Source organism: Seriola aureovittata, chromosome 6, assembly GCF_021018895.1.
Source record: "Seriola aureovittata isolate HTS-2021-v1 ecotype China chromosome 6, ASM2101889v1, whole genome shotgun sequence".
NCBI classification, from domain to species: Eukaryota; Metazoa; Chordata; class Actinopteri; order Carangiformes; family Carangidae; genus Seriola; species Seriola aureovittata.
Window position 1 is genome coordinate 2,452,685 of NC_079369.1, and position 22,784 is coordinate 2,475,468.

At 41.9% G+C, this 22,784-nt stretch overlaps 1 protein-coding gene across 1 annotated transcript in view; it reads right to left on the reverse strand.

Moving 5' to 3' along the window:
- The window catches only part of oca2 (oculocutaneous albinism II), a 42,954-nt gene that overhangs the window by 8,789 nt on the left and 11,381 nt on the right, over positions 1 to 22,784 (reverse strand). The window contains exons 11-22 of the mRNA XM_056378840.1: positions 22,433 to 22,489; positions 21,310 to 21,434; positions 20,526 to 20,664; positions 15,774 to 15,906; positions 13,123 to 13,270; positions 12,542 to 12,599; positions 12,249 to 12,357; positions 6,820 to 6,947; positions 6,213 to 6,272; positions 5,340 to 5,444; positions 2,950 to 3,043; positions 2,121 to 2,214 (exon numbers count right to left, since the gene is read on the reverse strand). Coding sequence (XP_056234815.1) covers positions 2,121 to 2,214; positions 2,950 to 3,043; positions 5,340 to 5,444; positions 6,213 to 6,272; positions 6,820 to 6,947; positions 12,249 to 12,357; positions 12,542 to 12,599; positions 13,123 to 13,270; positions 15,774 to 15,906; positions 20,526 to 20,664; positions 21,310 to 21,434; positions 22,433 to 22,489 — 1,250 coding nt within the window. The remainder of the gene's footprint in view (positions 1 to 2,120; positions 2,215 to 2,949; positions 3,044 to 5,339; positions 5,445 to 6,212; positions 6,273 to 6,819; positions 6,948 to 12,248; positions 12,358 to 12,541; positions 12,600 to 13,122; positions 13,271 to 15,773; positions 15,907 to 20,525; positions 20,665 to 21,309; positions 21,435 to 22,432; positions 22,490 to 22,784) is intronic.

Sequence of the window (22,784 nt, forward strand, 5' to 3'; positions counted from 1 at the left end):
GTGCTTCTTTTTCCTGTGGACCATGAGTGCATGTTGCTACAGATTCATTCCCTCCACACTCAGTATAAACTGACCTTACAGAGTCACTGCAGGGGACACAAGCTACAATCACTGCCCAGTCCAGACGACAAACTCATGTCTGCCAGGTTGGTTCCTGTTATTTTACTGACAGAAAGGTACACTGCTATATATATATATATATATATATGTATATCCCACGCAAGGTCAGGTGGAAACCCTTAAAAAACCTGGTTCTGCTTAGACAAATACACTAATGTGCCAGTACCCAGAATTCCAGCACTACCCCTCCGCAAGCAGACCAACCTCTGCCAGATAACACATGCGCCTGCACAAACACATTTCAATCAACACAGCTCATGTTTATCAAGCAAACCACCTACATTCACTGTCAGCAAAGATCAGGACGACTTCCCTGAGAGAGCGTCAGTGTCACAGTTTTACAACACCAGCAAAATACAGACTGCGACGACGTGTCTCTCTGACAGTTTGAATTATTAAACAGCTTTTTAATGAACATGTCTAATGAGTAGCTTATATGTGTATATAGGCAAATAACTTGGTAACATACCATGGTTACATATGTGCAAAATATAATAAAATTAATCAAAACTCATTGATATTTTCAAATATGCCATTTAGACTGTGAGTAAATATTGGCAAGCCACTCACGTGGCCTAAAAATAAACGCTGCCTATGTGTAAATGAAAATAGTAGGTAATTTAACTCAGCTGTGTGAAATTATCCTTTCAGCCTCGTCCAACCACTATTTTGTTTCACACCTAATAATGGTGCCAGATCTTACACACATTGCACATGCTCACACAGCGATGATGAAAACTGTGTTGCTGGCTGCAGTCTAATCTTCTCTTCTACTGTTCATTTCCCCTTTCAGTTACACCCCCTTTTATGTTCACTACATGCAGGGAAATATACAGTATTTATTTCTGTCATGTTACCCAGCCTTTGGAAATGCACTGTAACAATATCACCACATATCTCAAATATACAGATGCAGCTATTATTTTAAATAAAGAAAATACAATTGGCTATATGCGTATAAGACTCTATATTAAAATTAACCTGCTGTAATTAAAGGTCCCATATAGTTGGAAGTGAGATTTCCATGTCTTTTATTATAGAGCAAGTTCTAGGTGTTACATAAATATTGTGAAAGTGTCAAATTGTGCAATCCACACAATGCCACATATCCAAAAACTGAGCCTTAAAATGAGCCATCAGGACTTCTGTAACTTTGTGATGTCACAACTAAACAGTCATGCCTCAAGCCCCGCCCACCTGGATCCACCATCCAACCTTGCAGGATTTGTTTTTTTCTAAATGTGTATCTGAAATCTGCTATCTTTTTATTGGATCACTCAGAAAACAGTCAGCCAATCAGAAGAGAGGCTCAGAGCTTCCTCTCTTCTGATTGGCTCACCGACCTGTTGTTACTAGAGCTCCAGAGAGAAGCCTGAGAGAGGAGATGTAAAACTACACTGAGATGGTTTTTGGTTCTTAAAACCACAAATATATCTTCTTATGGATCAACACTTCAAATAAAACACAGGTAAAGTGTCAAATATGAAGCTTTAAATTGAGACATCCTTCATTCTGCAGACGACCCTTTCCATGTGTATCATCTTTGAGGCACATAAACACAATCAAAGGCCAAGATAAGTTCATTTCCTGAGGTAAGAAAGTTCTTAAATTGCTTTTTACCTCTTATCCCACACTTAAGACCAAACATGTGAGTCTCTGGACAGACGTTTTGGTCAGCCAGGAGTGATCTGCTGCTCTGACCCACTTCATAAATACAAGCACTGAACTCTGATGCTTGCGGCTTTTTCTTATAAATGTTCTGAGGCAACTCCGTTCACATTGTTGGCGTCTCCTCTTGTGACATATGACAGGCATTAATGTGTAAGTAACCACTTCAGGCAGAATAGGAGCCACAGTGATGCAAAAGTCATTACCCAGAGAGATAAAAAATAAAAACAAAATCTCTGGGAGCCAGATTTTGAAACATGGTGTTAATAACCTATTTCGAACTTTGGATGGTTTGATTATGTTTAGTGCCGTTGGGGGAGAGAGGAGCTCACCTGAAGAACTCCACAAAGGAAAAGCCATATCCGTGTTGCTCAGCGATTCCTGCACACACAACGTTGGCAGAGGCTCCTATCAACGTGCCGTTCCCTAAATAAAAAGGAAAAAACATTAAATGGTCTGAGTTCACATTACTCACTACAAGAACATGAGCGCAATAACACAGGATTTTATTTATGCACTATTATAATAATATTCATAATAATCTTTCAGAATTCTCTCAATATTTTCCATCTTGATCCTGTATAAAGTTTTTACTATTTTCCATCCACCGCAGGCAACATTTTGACAGTGTGTGTCTCCATCCCGCCGTTCGATACAGCTCAAGTCTCAAAAGGTGTCAGTGCGGAGATGGAGCCGGGCAGCGGCAACATAATACTGCAGATCGATAACGGCCTGTCACAGCGCAGTTGATTAAACTGAAACACTATGACAGCTCTCTCCATCTCTCTCTCTTTGTGTCCTTCCCACCCAAACAGAGCCACACTGTGCCGAAGGGCCCGGCTGCAGGGGTGCGGTAGAGCCTGAACCAGGCAAGCTTTGAAGGGGCCTTGGGCTGCGCTCACAAAAAGCACAGCCTGACCTCCCCGAGGAGTGACACAGCTGTACAAAGTGTGTCTGTCACTTAGAGCATATGATGCCTCCTTCTGGCAGAGGCCATCGGTAAAGATCCACAGCTCAAACAGAGATAAACTATAAAGTCTCTGGTATTTTTCCGGAAGGTTTTTGTGTGTCTATCCCAAAACCAAACAAACAGTCTCATACAATTTCTTTATTCTTGAGTTTATATTTTATTACATGAAGAGATTAAAAAGAGAGGCTTACCGCCAAGACAGGCTCCCATAGCTAGAGCAAAGATGAGAGGTTTTACTGGCAGGTTCACATCTGCATCCTGACTCAAGTTGATGAGAACTGGAATCTGTGAGTACAGAGACAGATTGATAATATACACTGTTTTTAGTTTGTTAAACGCACTGATTCGGTAGATTTTTAGTTTCTAAAACAGGAGAAGTCGTCAAACTTCCTAGTCCAAGCGACGCACCAAACACATAAACATAAACACAGAGGCTCCATCTGTGCTGCGATATGTGATGGGTCTTAGATGCAACATACAGCAGGTGATGAGCCAGACTTGATCCCACCATGATGGCAGAACAGTTGGATTATTTTCTCAGGACTTTTATGAAACTTCTGAGTATAAGTCCACAAATAAAGAAAACATTAAAGCCATCGCGGTGTAATGTTTGCATTGGTTCCTGCTGGTGTAACTAGATGCAGCATGAGTGAGTGCTGCTGTGTGCATCATTTTCACAAACCGTACTAGCAGAGCATGAATACACTGTACGCAGCCTTGTATCGATCGAAATGTCTGCGACTGGTTACAAAAACAAACTCCTTTCTGAACATTTACAAGGACTGTGAAGGAAACAATAGTTTGCATTTGTTTGTGCTTGAAGAGCAAAGTTTGAAGGAATACACTTGCTTCTACAGCCAGATGCCGGTTACCTAGCACAGAGACAGAAAACAACGCGCCTGTCTGTGTCCAAAGGAAACTAAATCTAACGAAATATAATTTTTTTATACTTCTGTTTTTATATTAATTCAGTAAACCAGATTCAACATGTTAATTAGTGAGCCTAGTAGGTGCTGGTAGGTGGATTATTCAGCTTTGGACAGTCCCAGGTCTTTATGCTAAGCTAAGCTAACAGCTGCTAGCTTTACCTTAATATATGCTATATGGACATGAATGGTATCGATCTTCTTGTCTAACTCTTGTCAAACCCAAAAAATCAAACCATCCGTTTGTAAATGAAAGCCTCTCTAAAATGTTTCAGTCGTGCATTATTTTGTCTGATCCGAATTTAAAAAACAAATCTTTTCTCAGTCTATTGTGGCAATCAGGACGTGCTCTCTTCTCATCTCAAGCAGTTTGAAGTCCTCTTCTCTGCAGGTAGAACAACATTTGCAGAAAAATCTACCAGAGAAAAAGTAAATCTTCAAAAGTCCGGATACACTGGTGGGGAGCCGTCGAGTCAGCATCTCATCCTGTCAGTGGCATAACATCTCTTCCTTTTCTCGCTGTCATTTTCATTGAGCAGACTGGCAGGACACCAGTGAAACATTGATCTCTGTACAATCTATTAATTTTCACTCAAACAGACAGCTGGCAACAGAAGGGCAGAATATATATGTATATTTATATATATATAGATAGATATATATATTTATGGGAGGATACAGAAAGAGAATCTCTCTGCTCCTCTTACATGAAACTAACAAAACTTATTCAATGTTGTTAAAGATTTCACGATCGTGACAGAAACTCCTCTTTTCAAGTCTCTTCTTTATCAGTTAGTCTGCTTTCTTTTATTCAGTAAGTGTCTTCACACGAGGTCAGTCACAGGTCAACATGGTTCATTGTTTATCCCCGGCCTGGTGAGTGTGCAGCTGCTTCACTCCCATCAGCAGCAGTAACCATAGCAACCAAGGCTACAGCACGGCCCCCCTTATTGGTAGCAAGTGTAGGGAGATGTAAAAAAAGTCCCAGGGACAGATAGTACGCATCGTCCTCATGAAGACAAAAAGTCAATGTGAGTCAGGGAGGACATGTTTATGTTTACGTGTCCAACAGAACTTTCACATGTGTATGTGAGAGATATATATATCTGTCTCTTGAAACCTCCTTCACTCAGCTCTCAACATTTCCATCACGAGAAAAGTAATGAGATATTAGAGCTAGGACTGATTACATATATATAAAATAAAATATTTCTTACTTCTAAGTCTGGACAAAGCTTGTGTGTGGTACTGCACGTATGGGAGGAAATCCCATCTGATTTTATATCAAAGTTGTTAAAGCCAACATGCATGTTTGAGTAAAAAGGAGTCAGGACTAATGTTGTTTTTCTGTTACAGGCGCAAATTTGTGGAACAATTGTGGTGAGAAAAAGGGAAGTGTAAACTTTTCTCTGTTTCTTTCATGTCGTGCGTTTTTAAAAGGATATGAGCTGCAGCTTCAGCTTACACCTTTTGCATCTGGAGAAAATCTTCATGCTGTTTTCTTACAGCTGTTAGAGCTATAAAACAATTCAGAGTTGGACTTGAAATGGTAAGTTTTGCTCAAAGGAAGATTAAGTAACAAATATGTGTGAAGGCCGTTTCAATTCAAATGACTGGATGTGTGACATTAAAAGCGTCCCGCTGGTGTCTCTTACCATGGTGGCAGTGAAGGGAATGTTGTCAATGAGCGAAGACGCCAGAGCCGAGACCCACATCACCAGAATAATGGCTATGGCCAAGCGCTGGTCCTCTGGCACCGCCTGGGAAGAGAGATAATAAGAGCGACAGATGAGTGCGACTTTCAGCTTCACTCAGATGTGCACCCCCCCCCCCAGCCATATCACCCATTCAAGTCAAACACACCAATTATGTTCAGTCTTTGACACAGAACCTCGTATCGGCGGGCAGAAGCTGGGAGGACGAAGCTGTTTGAATGTGTGACATGACCACAGGTCGTGCCGGTGTGTTTGAGGTTTATCTCTGAGCTGGTGCCGCTCACCCAGCGAGAAGCATGACGCTGCCTGAACCCTCTGGTTACTCTTCTCTTACGTTTGCATGGCCAGGTTAACGGAGAAAATATCTACTCCTTTCATCCTTCCACTCCTTGTACTTCAGAGAAAAGGCCACGGCACTTCTACCCAGCAGGTTGTCCACTGCTCGGCGACGCTGAGCAGGTCAGAAACCATGAATAGCAACCCACCTGTCATGTGTGATTATTCGACTTATACAGGCCAACAGTCTAAACACAAGCTGACATACCTATTACTGCTGCAATTCTCTACTAAGACACACACTGCTGCCATGATGCACACAGGTGAGAATTACCTCAGACTCCTCTCAACCGCTGACACGAATTACATGTAAACAAAATAATTAAATTCAGAGCTGTGCTGAACAAAAGGATCAATATGCATGAAATGCAATATCATGTCACCTGTGCCCAGTTATCAACTACACCAGACGCATGAAGCCCTGAGAGACCATTGTTAAGGTTGAGAATCAAAAGAAAGAAAGAACAAATCCCTCACTTTTATTAGCAGTGCTGTCTGTTCTCCAATATAGTCGATGAGCTGCAGCTGGGCTAGAGCCTGAAAAATGAAGAGAAGATTAATATGAAGAGAATTAGTTACAGGTGAGATTAAACCAAGAGAAGAAAAAGCTATTTGGTTTTTATTTAGCAGCCATTAAAAAGACAGAGACAAATCTATTCTTGTTATCAATATTGACAGAGAGAACAAGAAAATATTCGCCATTCCTTACGGTGTCTGCTTCATGACACTACAGTGTTTCATGCATTCAACAGATAGTTTTGCACACAGACAACACAGCAGTTATTGTGCTGACACTGCACTTTCCTTTTATCCTCCCACTTTGGGGGCTGATGTGTAAAGAAATAGATAATTAGGTTTCAGATTGTAAGCTCAGTAACGGACTGTACTGTAAACAGATCCAAGGGCTGATCCTGTTGTCTTCTTCTTCTGGCTCACTTTTTTATTTATTTGCTATAATTACCACATGTGACAAAACAGAAGTTGTTTGGCATCAGTTTGTAGTTTTACCTCAAAAAATATAAATGAGTTCATCAAATGCCAAAAAAAAAAAATATATATATATATATATTTATATGTTAAATACCTCCATCAAAACAAAGAGGCCAGCAAAGAACAGTAACGTGGCCCATTCCACCCGGTGCAAGATGATCTCGAAATCCTGGATGTCAGCCAGAACCAAAAGCCACAGCGCACCAAGGATAGCGATCCAACCTGAGAGACAAGAGGAGACCCGGTCTGACATCTCTCTTTACGGATAAAAAAAAAACATACATAAAAGCCTTTTCATGGCCTCATCCGATTGACACGGAGCCCGATGGAGCGGATTTTCACAGATTTATAACAGGACGACATATCACACATGACACATGCTGAGACTTTTTAAATGATTAAAAGGTGTTAATTAATTTTTTTAAATGGAGTTCGATCTGCTCTCTGTTCGGCAAGCTTTATTAAATGTTACACATGGTATAAAGTCCTGCTGACGTCCAGTCCACTACACTCACTCATCCTTTCCGCAGTTTGGCCCCATATAAGTTAATGGTCAAACATCCGAAACAAATGTGTGGAAATGAGTCACAGTAACTGAGCGGCTCTCTGGTGAGCGAACAGATCAAACCATGAAGTGGTGCTTGTTAGAAATGATGAATAAAGTATTTGGTCTTCCCTGGTGGGTCTTCTGAAGCGTCCACTATCGCCAAAATGTCATTTCAACATATTCTAGTCTGGAGGACAAAAGTTGGCACCAGCCTGCTGATATTTACAATTAGAGAGTGTTTCTGAAAGAGGGGAAGAGTGTGCATCCACTCGGAGAAAATTTGATTAAACAGGTGAGCAGCAGTAATTGCCTTGGCTGAGGCCTTTGGGGAAATAATCGCACAACTGATGGGAATTAGTGAAGAAAGAAGAGCAATGGAAGAAGACAAAAAAAGGGAGAGAGTGACACGGGGAAGGCCTGGAGACGGAGAGGCTGATAAGAAAGAGGAGATTCTTGCAGCTTCACAACACAGGCTGGGTTTAGTTCAACACTGTGTTTTTAACAGGCAGTTAACAGGTTCTCCAACATTCACCAGAATGTGACGGTGGTTACGAACAGATGTGCGATGGGAAATATGGGGCGGAGATAGTAACTGAGAAATGCAACAGAAATACTGACGGTTTATGAAATGCTCGTCTCAAATTCAAACAGATCTTTTTCTTTTTCGTGTTTTCGAGCACTTGGGGAACAAGAGCACAACAAACTGTAAATACATCACTGACAAAACTGCTCTGATAAATCCGGTAGCAAACATGTGTATTTACCATATAAATTCACTAGAGACGGAGCAACATTAAAACTTATTTCAAGTCATAACTTTCTGGCCACCATATGCCCGAAACCATCTGTTTCTTCGCCAGCCAGTCGCTAACTTATCCGCCTGCTGAGCAGTTTAACAGGTAACAGCTGCACCTGAAACTGCTGATGAGAGCAGCGAGACTGAAGCAAGCTAGACGCAAAGTACAGTGCTTGTAGCACTGGAAGAAAACTAAGCTGACACGTCGTTTTTTTAAAAATTGTTAATATAAAAATATTCATTAGAGCAGCTGTGTGTGTGTGTGTGTGTGTGTGTGTGTGTGTGTGTGTGAGACACAATCTGTTGATACTCTTTTCTCTCTCTGTTGTATCTATAACTGCATAAATAACACTGTTCAAGGTCTACATGTAATTCATCTGAATATCACTTCAAAACACTGATCTCTTAAGAGCCTGGCTTGTTTATAATCAGCCCAGTGTAATTACACTCTCTGAGACATGGTTGAATATTAACATCTCTGATAAAGATATTAAACTTGACATCTTTGTTCTGTACCGAGCTGCACCTGAGGAGGAGGAGGAGGAGTGGCTTCATGCGTCTCTTCAAATCTGTCTCCTGAACTTGTTTTACCGACAGAGAATCCCATGTATTTTGAATGTCTCTTTGTTTAAATGAACGTAAATCCATTTTAGAGGAATATTTACAGGCCTGAAAATTCTCCATTAGAATCTAAAAAAATTAATTTTGTCGACCAATAACTCTTCGTCCAAGCGAAATGATTATTTTGCGTGACTCTTAATGCTCATCCCTCACTGATGGAAACCTATTTGGCAGTATAAACCTAAAGTCATAAGTGAGCCTACTATACTGAAGCCCCTCATCTTCGACTGAGACTCATCACGATAAGACAATGCAAAAATATTTATACTCAACTTTCTGTTCAAGATTTAATAATAAAAATAAATGGCGGTTTCATTTGATACCTTTCGGTTGAAGATGCCTGAAATTTCTTTAACACTGAATTTGTTCATGTTATAGACATTAAATTTTAATAAATGGTGATCTTATAAGTGTTTTTAAACAAAGAGATAAGGCCTAGGAAAAATATATCTTAACAAGGGATTCTGCTGATGAAAGAAATGCTAAATCTACTTATTAGAAATGAATGTTTAGTTAATGACTTTAAAAACCCCAAAAGCTCCACTATTCACATTAGATGTCAGTAAAGAAATTTAATTATCTATAATTTACAGTATCCATTCAACCAGCATTTTCCCTCCGTCTCTCATCTAACTGTGAGGAAGCTCCTTCTCCTTTACAACAATCCGTCCAGTTGATGTTCAGCAGGTTATCTAAGCTCAGGTAGTGGTAGTGGTGGTCTCTAGCTACATGTGAAGTTCAATTAATGTGGAAACGTGCCCGACTATTATAGTACTACTTATAGATCTTACTAAGGCTTTTAAAATGGCTGATCAATACCTCCTCTTAGACGGACTTTGTGCTATTGGTCTTTCTAAACATTCTTTACTGTGGTGTAATTCATACTCCACAGATGCTAGTGTGTCTTTTTTTTCAGGGCGGTTCAGATTTAATGATCATGGAAAAAGGTGTACCACAGGGTTCCTCCTTAGGCCCATTGCTGTTCACTGTTTTATTAATAATGACTTCCAAAATGTCATGTTCAATTTATATGCAGATGATACTATGATCTACTGGTCCAAAACTATATATACTCTATGGGTTGAGATATAAAGTTGTACTGAAGATCCTGTTAACATTTATCTTCAGAGTTTAGAGAAGAGTTCAAACAAGTAAAAGTGCTGAAACAAAGAGCCGGTCAGTGAAGCTTAAAAAACTTTTTACCAGAGTCCAAGTACCAAGTGTTGCATTCAGTCTGATATACTGTTGATGTGTGTTGTGGGTGTTTGTGGGTTAAATGTCATATACTCATTATAAAGTTCAGTATGATTTTTGTACATAGTTTTTATTTCTATTGATAAAGCTGCTCATGGCAGTTACATGAGTTTGACAACATTTTATTTTAATTTACTTATTTGAGGTGCACCTCTGAGTATGTCTTCAGTATTTAGTCATTGTCTTCTCTTCTAGTTAGGAATAAATAACTAATAATTAATTCCCTCTCATAGTTTTACATGTAGTAAGTGGTAAGATATTAAGTCAGGGACCCAGAATAAACAGCCAATTAAACATTACAAAGTTCTATGATTCATTCAAGCAGCAGAGGACATTTCCTCACTACATTGATATTCCCTGAAGCTGACTGCACAGTGAACAGGGCCAGAAACAGGCAGTAGATAACAAACCTAAAGAGCTCTCCAATTAAAAAGAGCTTTTAGGCGAGTGTGAACAGTTTATGACAGACTCATCATATGTGAGACAACAGTGTCAGAGAGAGTAAATGTGCTCTGATGAACGTCTCATCACAGTTGTCTTTACGGTAAACAGAACGAAGTAAATGAACACGAGGCTAAAACCAAAAGATGAAGAGAATATCTTGGGATTGTGATATTTCAGGTAACTTTTTGCTTTGCTAAAGATTTAAACCAATACTTTTTTTTTTAAGAATAAATAAATGTCTACAGAAATAATTTGTAAAATAATAAATAACACCTCTAAAACTCTAAACGAGTTTAATGATTTCTTTCCCATATTTACAATCTACACAGGTTTTTTTTTAAGAGGTTTTCACTGAGTTTCTCTGCATCACTTCCCTGATTTCTGCCGAGGGATCAATAAGGATTCGTCCAAACCGCAGTTGAAACTCACACAGACACATTATAGGGATCAAATGACCAGGTAATAATAAGACTGAAATTAAATCTTACCCTGTGATGTTAATGAAATTTTAATGAGGTTCCCGCTTTTAAACAGCTGTGAATGAACAGACTCTGACTGTGACCTGCATGCGTTAATGAAAGCCGTGTTTGGACAGGCGCCTATCCCTCCGCGGAGACGGCCGACACGCTGCTGTGGGGTCATTCCCATTTAACAAATGTCACAGAGAGGTAACCCGAGCAGCACCTGTAATTAACTGAGCGTGTTCGGTGGCTGAGTGGCCTCGGCAGCAAAGGGAGGGATGACAGAGTGTGTATGAAGACAGCCATCTTCATTTAAGGGATTGTGATGGCATTAATGAGTCGCCCGTTAAGGTCGCCTCCCGAGCACTTACCGGTGACATCACAGTCAGAAGTGTCACCACATGTCCTGATTTTATAACATGCTCAATATGTAAGCAGCATCTTTATAACATTGTTTTATGATTGGCTACAAACTGACTGAAGACGTCCTTTATAACCTGACAGTGACCGCTCCACCACAACGCCCTCCTTAAAACATTTAGGTAACAGTAGATTTGTTAGCATTAGCTCAGTTTATTGATCACCACCAACTGTGTATTAATATGTCGCTTTATAACTGTTATAACTGTTCTGTGTGTTAATGCTTTATTTCTTTTGCTCATACTGACATGTTATTACTGTTGCTCATGGAGTTAAACTCATACACATCACATTCTCTGCTCTTATTTTTATATTATTGTTAATATTGCAGTTCATTTTATTGTATATATTTTGAATTTATAAGTTTCTCATCATTTATATGTGGTCATGTTATTTTCTTGTATGTTCAATTTGAATTTTGGGATATTTCAACATTACTTAGGCTTTTGTTTTCTTTGTTCATTTTCTGTGCATTTTAAATTGTGCAAAAAATAAATAAAAGTAAAAACTAAAACTCGGGTTTTTCACTGAAAAGAAAGTAAGCCATTGATTGTGTGTGTGTGTGTGTGTGTGTGTGTGTGTGTGACAGTCTCATCTGGCTGCCAATGTCGCGTTGCATTGTTAGCTGTCTGATCTTATCACGTGTACTTTGTGTGTCTGTAGCTCTTTGCCGAAGAAACTTTAAAAATGTTTTTGCATTCAGCTCACACTTCATATCAAAAGGCCTATTGTAGTTTCACTGGAACATTATTCATCAACAGGTCTGAAACTGCAGCAGATGAATAGATATAATGTGATGGGTGTAAATGCAGCTCAGTACCCATGTAATTTGTTGGTTGCTTTTGCTAGTCAGCCCATTATTTGGTCTCATTTCAAATGCAAGGACAGAGGAAGCTGTGGTTCATAATTACATGACAGAACCTATAACCACCCGGCGGGGCTGTAAGGACGGCACAGTAATGAGATAGTGTGGCGCTTACCGAGATCAAGATGAATGCTGGGAACGAAGGAGTTGAGAAAGAACATGAAGATCACCACGGCAAGGACAGACACGCACTTCACCAAGAGAACTCTGTCAGTTATTCTGTGCTGTGAAGGAGAAAAATATTTTCTTTTTGAAAAGGGGAACAAAAGCAGATTTTATCACGCAACTGGAATCATTTGTCTAATGTGAACTTTCAAAGACTAGGCCAACTTCATTACTGAGATAACATCAATGCAGCGCAGTGAGGGCGGGCGAGGAGCATGTCTGAGGTGAAGTATGAAAGCTTACCTTTTTCTGCAGTTCTTGAATGTTTTGCTCCCAGTTCTTGTCCTCCTGAGAAATTTGTCTGTAAGGACACGGCAACATTTCAATCTAACATTCATTTCAATTTCTCAGAGTTCTTAATGAAAAAAGAAACATTCAATCGTAGACAAATCACTTTCTTAACAGCTCAGAAATATTAGTTAAATCATGGGAAATGGCGCCTCTGGTGGCCGCTCATGAACACATACTGAATCTGTCTGTTCCATGTTGTTGATAGCACGAAGGAACAAAAGCAGAAACTATTCTTGGTTTTCTGCATGTTTTTCTCTGGTTATTTTTGTGTAGCTCTCTTGTTTTAAACCATTAAATAATCTAAACTGGACTCTGAGCATACAGTACATTGGAAGTCCAATCAACAATATTATAATGAAAACTGTATTTCTTGTCTCATTAACACAATGTAATGCACCACTAATGCGTAGAACCGTAAGAAACAATGAAGGTGGATCGTTGTGTGAAAATGCAGAACAGTAAAGAAAACTTGTTTCTGTGAGACGTGATAAAAAAAGCTTTCTCTGAGATTTTTCAGTGATTTTTCTTCTAACCTTTGGAAGGTTTTCATCATCTTGCGGAGCAGACTTTCCAGGTTGAGGACCTTTTGCATCAGGAGGCATTTCACAGCTGTCTCCTCTCGGCTGGCGGGGTTAATGCGCTGAGCCGTCTGCCTCCAAACCAGGATCTCATGCTTGAGTTCTGGAGGAACAGGACACACAGAGCAGGAGAGAAAGCCATCTGTTTTGTGCACAGACTGTATAGTGGTAGTGGCTACAGGCTCTGTAGCGTTACATAGCATGTTTATAGTGGGGGTTGCTTGGTATAGCTCCTGCAGCTGAGGATATTAAGATGTTTTCGGTCAATATGCTACGAGCCCCCACAGAGGGACTAATGCAGCCGGGCGACGGCACACTGACCAGCTCAGGAACAGGCAATGTTGCAGCAGAGATACAGCCTGAGGGAGCTGGACGCCTGTGTAGATATCAGGAGGTGCCATCCTTTTTTCAGGAAGGTTGCTAGGTGACCTTAATAGGATCTAACTGGCACAGGAAAAAAAAAAAAAAAAAAAAACATTCCTGTAAGCGAATCTGCACAATTACCAAATCGTGGCAGGGGCTTTGAGCTGATTTAGCTGCACGCTCTCCTCGGCGGGCCGGGCTGGCGGGGAGAAGCAGAAACACCACAGGGTGGGATTTTCAGATGAGCTACCAGGACAACACTGAACGGTCACCACAGTGATCGACAGCAGCTTCCTTCAATCTGCCCGGAGCTCAGTGTGACGGCAACAGCTCCCAACAGTCGGCCTTCCTCGCTCCTTAAACAGGAGCAGGGCGGTGACGACCGGGGAGCAAGGTGGTCTCTGTTTTAATGATCCCCCGCTGAGGGTCTCCCAGAGGAGCAACGCTGCGGTGTTGGGAGTAAACACTGATAAGAAGAAGTGACTGTGTCTCTGGAAGAATTGTTAACAACCTCACATCACATTGTTTGGCCATTATCTACATCCCCAGGGTCTGACATGCGAAGACGGCAGAGGCACATAATAGTTCCAAGGATGGAGGACACAGTTACCATCCAAACGAAACACAACCTACGGTTTTTATTCTTTTTAAAAGGGTCTTACTCTCCCGACCTCTCAACAGTGCATCAACATTTCAGAGACTGCTAAAATAATTAATTAATAATAATTAACAATTAATAATAATTGAAAATAAGTATTTTCTGTTAATGCATAACTCAGGGTTTCCCGTACTTTCTTAAACATCAAATTCAAGGACTTTTCAAGCACTTTCCAGGCCAAATACTTTCAAATACACAGACGCCAACACGGCCAGCGAGCCTGGGGCCGGTAAAGACACAGACCGGTACGGTAAAAACCTAATGGATTTTTATTTTTGGCGGCCAACTGATGCAGCAGGATTTCTCCTGGTGCTCCTGAAGGCCACTCCGACGATGACAGATGGTCCACTGTCAATGTGCTTTTGTGTGTGTGAGAGAAAGAGAGAGAGAGATAGAGAGAGAGGAAGAGAGAGGGAGGGAAGGGGCTGAGGGAATCAGTGTGCTGCACATAGCTCTACAATGATATAAGATTTTACCCATTTGAAAAAGTAAGAAAATACTAAATCAATATGGCGGCGCTCGATGTTGATGTTGTGGCGAGCCGCCACAAATAAATCAATGTACACCGAACAATTAAGGCGAGGGAAAGTGTGAAAGCTCTTCAGCTGTTCTGTGTCACAGTGACGATGTTTTATATTTCTATTTTTAAACAGACTGTATATGTTTTCAAAAACTTTCAAGGCTTTGATTTTTATTTCTATTTGTTTTAAAATTCTCAAACTTTTAAAGGACCCGTGGGAACGCTGATATTTATTCATATAAAGAGGCGGCGTTGTGCCGGATCAGCTGAATCATTCATACAAAAACACATTGTGCAGTAACACTGAAACCAAGCAGCAGCAGGCCTGTGCTCCTCTCCGGCCAAGTGAATTAGTGTTTTCACTGCCAACTACACAAAGCCCATCAGCTGAACATCAGGGAAAAGGGGTTTTCTGAGATGAGCCGTGTGGCGTCTGGTGGCTCGACGGGAGCGGAGCCGGCGAACGAGGCGAAAGGTGAAAGTGTTCCGGCCTCTCGCCTCCGGTTAATGACGCTGAACTTGGTCTCTCACCATGAACGCTTCAATTAAACTCATGTGAGACCAAATTTGAGCTTTAAAAAACAAAAAATCCTGAAAAGCAGCTGTAGACATGGACATACATTTATAACACCGTAGATTACGACTGTAAGAGATCCTCCCTCGCATTAACTTCACCATGATTCAGAAATGCTTCATCAGGGTCGTCTGACGAGGACAATGTAAATGAAATACTGTGGAAATGACCTGAGACAGGGGGCACAGTCTTCAATTCAGAGGCCTCTATATATCATATGTTGGGAGTTGGAGGGCTGGAGTCTTGATGCACAGTTAATTAGGTTTCTATGGAGGTCAGTGCATCGTCCTGGAGGGTGAGTAGGTTTCATTATGGATCGATGACGCGTTAATACACTTCAAAGTAATGAGTTAAAAAACCTTCAGAATAGACATCTACAGCTGTCTCAAGTCCACGACCACGTGATATTTCCTCTCCCCGACAGCACCCTTCATCACTTCAAAACACTCATCATCTATACAGAAAATTTATGAAAAGTTATTTGACCTCACCAACTATCTCAATGGATTCTTTGTTGTAGAGTTTTTTGTTCCAGTAGAGCATCCGCAGGAGAGGAAACGAGGAGACAAGGACCAGACAGATTCCAAGAAACATGTAGCCGGTGAAACTGGCGAAATCAATCCCCTGTAAAAGACACGACGATATTCTGTTAGACGACACAGTCTTTTCATCAACATTTCATACATTCCATAGATTGATTTGTATTATTTTGTATAAATCTGAGATAAAAATATAAGGATGCAAACGGGTGCATTTGACCTCTGACCTGTACGTCATGTCAGTGTAATGCAGTAATTCAGGTAATTACAGTTCCTTACGTTCGGCAAAGAATAGACGTGTTACAGCGTACTTGCTCGGATTAAGTGGGATTATAATCAATAAAAAAGGTTCATATTTGAGCCTGTGAAAAGGACATAAAAGAGCAAATAATTTGATTGTTGCAGACAAAGGAGCGGCGATAATTGCATCGTAAAGGTTTTTCTCAGATGCACCGGGCGCTGCCATCTCTCTTCCTGGATGAGTAAGAAACAGCAGCCCCCGCCTGAGGTTGTTCTCCAAATTGAGAGCAAATCCTTTACAAAGAAAACAATTTTCATCCATTACTGGAAATGTGTTCTTGTAGGACATCATCTGCAGAACATACCATTTCTAAATGACAAATCCTCTAATTTTAAGCCGTTAAGATGCCGTGAGTGATTCATACCATTTTTTCTTTTTTCTTTTCTTTACTTGCACAGTATGAAGAATTGCAACTACAGATATTGAGTGATAAAACTGGTTAATAGTGACCTCTGCAGGATTTGCAATTCACAATTGCAACAAAAGTGTAAGACAGAGGGAGAGGAGGGGAGGTGCAGGGAGGCATGCTGCAGGATCAGCCAGCGTTTGACAAAGATGACGATATCGTCTCGCATGACCTGAATTATCTGAAATATCATATATTAGTATCCAATCAAGTGTCAAGAGGAATACTGTGGGAGGTGTGCAACATCATAAACATCTCATCAATTATGCACTAGCGTCAGAGCGGAGACCAATCAGATGTCATCACCCGGTACAACTCTGACTCCTCTTTCATTCACGCCTCCACAGAGACCTGCTCTCTCAGTCTGCTGTGGCCCTCGGGGCGGCCTGGTGGGGCTCAGGCCAGCTGCTCATGCAAACCTGCTGAAAATCTTCATAAGTCCTGTGTAAGCCTCATGTCCAGCTTCAAAGCAGAGACCCAAAAAAGACTGTGTCTCAGTCCAGCACATCTCTGGAACAGCGGGAGGGCACCACAGAGCAAATCTGACGGCTACAGAGTCCAAGTCTGTGTGTCTGCCGCCGTCATGTATCTCTGTTTGCAGCTGTAAGCTGTGACCCTGGTGTGTCCGTATTTCAGAGCCAATGTCAAAGACTCCTCTGTCTGATTGGACGAGATCCACTTGGCAGGGAGAGTCACCAGAGTCCCTCGGTGAAATGATAACAAAAGGTGGTGTGAGCCGTGCTACCTCGCTCCGTGACAAATCAAAGACAAGGACACGCTGATGAGAGGCAGAATCACCTAAACACACACTTCACATCTGAGCCACTCTGACTATCTCTGGACTTCTCCTGAAACCCCCCCCCCCCGCCACAAACACACAGGCGAGCAAACTGTGCGTGTACTTGCAAGCCGTGCTTATCAGGGAGCAGACACAACCGAATCAGCGTTCCTCTGCATCCCTGCGATTCAGTCACCAGGGAAACGGAGCCAGGATCGGCGCGGGAGCCCGGTGCCGTAGGAGCTATTGTACACCGGAGGACACCGCACACCGCTGCACCCGCGAGGGCTGAAATGTCACACGCAGCGAACAGATGCCACATCAAGCAGCTGGGAAAATGTCATGTCTTCCAGTGATGTAACATTACGGCCCCCTGAGTATAAGGAGAGCGAAGGTTATGAGACGAGCCTACGTGTCAGCGCCTTTTTCAGACAGCGACAGGCTGCTCTGATTAACTCACTAAATTGTCCTTATGCTGTTTATTTACTCTTTCCGTCCCACAAGCTGAACAACAGAGGACAACCTGTCTGTAAATGGCTTTTCAGAATATGACGGGGTGATAGAGAATCATAATGTTAGGTGCAATCATTTTCAATCTAGCCCCAATGTCAATATATAATACACAACATGTGTCATCAAATGTGCAGTTGCAGGAAATACTTTACTAACTCCCGTTTCTGAGCTACAGCACGAGAACATTATGATGTCACAGTGACCAGTTTGACCATCTGTATATAAAATGTCATCACTTCATTTTACCCTGGCAGACATTTGGATTCAATTGTGTCATAATTAATGTAATGAATTTTGTGAGTTACGGCCTTTGACCTTTGACCTTCGTTCATCTCTGAGTCCAAGTGAATGTTGGTGCCAGATGAAATTCCCTCAGAGTGACTGAGATATCACGTCCACGAGAACGAGACGCACAGAAACATAATGTGGACTCATTTAATTAATATTGTTAATTTATAATGTCTGTCCGTCCGTCCGTCTATATCTGTCTGTCTATGTATCTATTTATTTATTTATCTGTCTGTCTGTCTGTCTGTCTGTCTGTCTGTCTGTCTGTCTGTCTGTCTGTCTGTCTGTCTGTCTGTCTGTCTGTCTGTCTGAGGTGCGTTGTCCAGCAGAGGGAAAGAGCTGCGTGTTCAGTTACATGGTTTCACACATTATTGCATCAGACAGACAGACAGACAGACAGACAGACAGACAGACAGACAGACAGACAGACAGACAGACAGACGGACAGACAGACGTCTCTCTCACGAGTTCAGTCGGAGACTAAAGCCAGAGACGGGGGTTCGCTGTGTGCGCTGGCAGGTGAGCACAGAGAGTGACAGGAAGGGGAAGAACTCTGACTCCACACAGACATCAGACATGATTCAACGAAGCGTGTGACTTTTGCTAAAAACGGATGTTACAAACATCTGACTGAGAGAAAACTGCTAAAGCAACAGTGTGAAAAGTTGGGGCCAGACCGTTACAATTTTCTTTTCCAAACCGTTTTGGACATTTTAAATTCTTGTGATTTACGACAGCAGCGGCAAAAATATGATTCATCACCTGCACGTCGGCAGAAACAAAAGGGTCAGGACTCACAGCTGTATAAAGAGAGATAACACCTGTACAACCCAGCAAACACAGACCTTTCAGTTTATCCACGGTGCGTATCCGTAACATACGGGCAAATGTCTGTACGTGCGGCGCAAATGTTGATGCAAAGTAAAGGTTATAACAGGTGAATACACTGTCTGCAACAGCACGTCATGTACGTAATCACACAACTTATTACACCGTGAATCAAAGACCATGTTTTTATAACGCACCTCACCTCCATGTAAATATGCTCCACTGCTCTGTCACTTGAATTTGTGAAACTTTTTCAGAACAAACTGTGAAATCTTTTAAAAATTTGCAACGTGTTTGTGTTTTTCTTGAGATTCACCCGCCAGCAGCAGGTGGAACCGACGAGTCTGAGCAAAGTGAATGTGGCAGCCGTTTGAGATTCCCTCACGGACACACTTGGTGAGATCTCAGTTCACGCTGACAACAGCTTGTTGCTGCACGCTCTTGGGGGGGGCATCAAGAAGCTCTGACTGACCAAAACTAGATTCAATCTCTCTACACTGTCATATTTTAACTGCTGGAACGCCTTGATATTTGTGTGTGTGTGTGTGTGTGTGTGTGTGTGTGTGTGTGTGTGTGTGTGTGTGTGTGAGAGATATTTTGTAGTGTCATTTAGTGTGTGTTACTTAGGTTATGTTGTGTCCGACCTAAAATCACTTCATCATCACTTGGTGACTGACATCTTCAGCAAACAGCACACATCATCATGGACCTCCCCTTCCTCTTTGTTGCCACCCGGCAGAATGGAAATCCAGACTAACGAGCCCAAAAGCAGAAAGCTGCAGAGGTGTGTGTCACACCGGCAGCATCAAAGTCTCCGTCACATCGCAGGGAGTCATTTGATTTCATGTTAATATCAAAATATTGTTTAGCGGAGATCTAAAGTGGCGCCGCTGCAGCTGCTGTCTGTCGCGGCGCGGAGTTGTTTGGAATAATAAGCCGTTGCAGTGATGCTTCTTTCGTGATCACCCAAACGCCTCGTCATGGCATGACACACTACGAGATTTTAAAAAAGCAGACTGAGGAGCGAGGTGCTGATCAAGCTGCCAGTTTAAAACACACGAGGTCACAGTTAGAGGAACCTTGTGAGTCTGATTACTTCCTCTGGTACAAAAATCCTCCACTTCATAGACAACGAGGGTGAAGCTAATCAATACAAACACAATAACTCATGAGGAAAAGTCTTGATCATTTATCTTTTCATCGTGACAGTGACCTTCGTGACTGTTTCGGAATCTGCCAACACAAAACTGAAATGTCATTCAGCTGCAAAGTCCCTGAATGTTAATTGTTCGGTCCCTGTGGACGAGTTGATTAACCAACAACAAACACAAAAACATGAGATAAATAAAGGGCTGGAGGTGAAAGCACCTGAGGAAGGATTTCAGGTGACGTGTTCCTCAGCTCATCGTCCTGCTGTCAGTTCTGGACCGTTTCTACACCTCAAAACAACATGTTTCCCTTCATCTTATTATCATTCTGTTACACGCAGGTCATGATGAGCATCACGTGGTTCATGTGTCAGATTACACCAGTCTGATCTGTTACAGTATATTATTGCAAGTTTAGGTGGAGAGCTGTGAAAGTGCCTACTTCTTTGCGCAGGTCCTGGTTTGATACTATAATCACATTGGGTGGATCTCCGACAGCTGTGGCGGCCCCGCCGATGTTGGTGAAGATTACTTCTGCAATCAGGACATGTCTGGGGTCTAGATTAAGCACCTCACACAACCTGCAAAATCAGATAGAGACAGAAAAGCCCTTTAGCCCCGATTAGATTGCAGCGGGTGGGAGAAATAAATACAGGAATATAAAAAATAAAAAGGATATTGGAAGACAAAAAGCATCGGTCTTTAACACTGTGGCTGTGCAGGACGTCCACGCTGCTGGACCCGGAACAAATTAGAGCAGTTTTGTGAATCAGGTGTCTAGTTTAAAGTGAAGTCAAGAGAGTTTAATAATGGTTGAGAGTACGGATTCATTTCAGTGGCTGATAACAGAGACACTGTGCTGCTTATATAGTTGATTTATGTTGTAGGAAAGTTGTAGAGGCGACTAAAGCTCATTTAGTGTTATTCTGTTCTGACAGTGTAAACAGTTAAACACAAACTACAACCAGTCAGCAGGGAGGATAAATATCTGTGGAAATAATCTACATTTGGGAAATACATCCATTCGAGATCGAGTGAATCAGTTAGCTTAGTGTAACGTCCGCTGATGTCAGAGTGTGTTTCTTTATTGATGAGGAGGAAGCTTTGAACGATTCTTTACGCCCGTAGCTAAATGAGCGTGAACAGTCGTCTGTCTCTCCGGTGTGCGTCGCCTCTCGCCCGCCGTGAGCTGGGATAAGCAGCCAAGATCATGGATGGGCGTGTACCTTATGGTGACGGGGGTGAAGAGCATCATGGTGGTCACATTGTCCAGAAAAGCGGAGAGAATGGCGGCAATGAGACAGAGGATGATGATCATAGGCCACACTCTTCCTCTGGATAATTGGTAAGCCTGCAGAGACGGCGAGAGAAGAAGACGTGGTGATGAGTCGGTGTTAATGGAAATGAACGACCACATTAAGTGGACATCTTGATGCTTTCCCGGTGCAAGTGTGGGAGGGAGAGCTACCGAGTCAAAGCGGCAGCGAGCTTTCATCACACCAAGCATCAAGTCATAATGAAACCAGAAATGATACCTGAACGCCAAATTTCTATTACGAGCAGTAGTACTAGGAGAGGCAGTGTACTCCGATTCCCAAAATAGCCATATAATATACACCAGTCTTAACCCCATGCGAGTGGCTAAGAAAGGTACTTTAATTTGAAGTGCCTGCCCATGTCCGACTCGCACTTAAAATTCATGAGCCTGCATGATCTCCCCCGTTCTGCTTCTGCACCTGAAGGGCAAAAGACGGTTCAGGATTAAACCTGATCATCACCAGAGCTGCGTTTCTGACGGCAGGAAACTCTTACCTGCTGCTAGAGAGTAAAAGTTGAGAATGTTCAATTCTTTATCGTTTGCAGATCCACAGTGTTTTACTACAACAATCCTTAAGCAAAATTACCTTCACAGGCATGAGGATACAAGGTTATGTCCTTAGGTTTGTGCTGAGGGGAGTTAGAATAATAATTCTTTTCATGATAAGAAAAGAACACATTTGTCTGTTTCATTAAACAGTCTGGACCCACTTTCAAACCGTCCTTTATAGTGCCTGTATATTTGGGTCAAGGTGTAAAGAAAGGAACCAAACCCTGTGAGGTTATCTCTCCGTGTCAGATGAGTCATCAGAAAAAGAGTGCGGACTCGTCACGTTTGAGTGCTTGAGTTCATTTCAGAAATAGCTCAAAGCCTGACGCCTGAAAACCAGAAGGTCAACTCCCAACACGCCACAAGGTGGAAGGTAAACGTGCACGTGGGACCAAAGGAGGCCACGTTCACATTTACTGATATTAAAAAGACTTTTCTGTCAGTGCTTGGACCCGTCATTATTATAAACACAGCCGTCTCACCTTCACTGCACAATAATCGAAGAAGCCCGTCTCTGAAAAAATGGCCACTAACACCATCTGTAACAAACAGGAGAGAAAAATCTGTTAGGAATCTCTTTTTACTTCATCATCATACCAGCGGCGTTATGACAGGAAGTGAGCGCACGTGCAAAAACCTCAAATCTGAAACAGAATTTTCATTAAAGATATGAAGCTAATTCAAATTGTTTTCAGTCAAACTTCTCAGACACACTCTTCACTTTTATGCCAGACTGCAGAACATGCTTGTTTCCATGGAGACAGTATTTTATGTTGTCATTCTCCCCTTGCCCCTGTAGAAACAGGCTACACCGTCAGTAGCTGGGCAGGACGG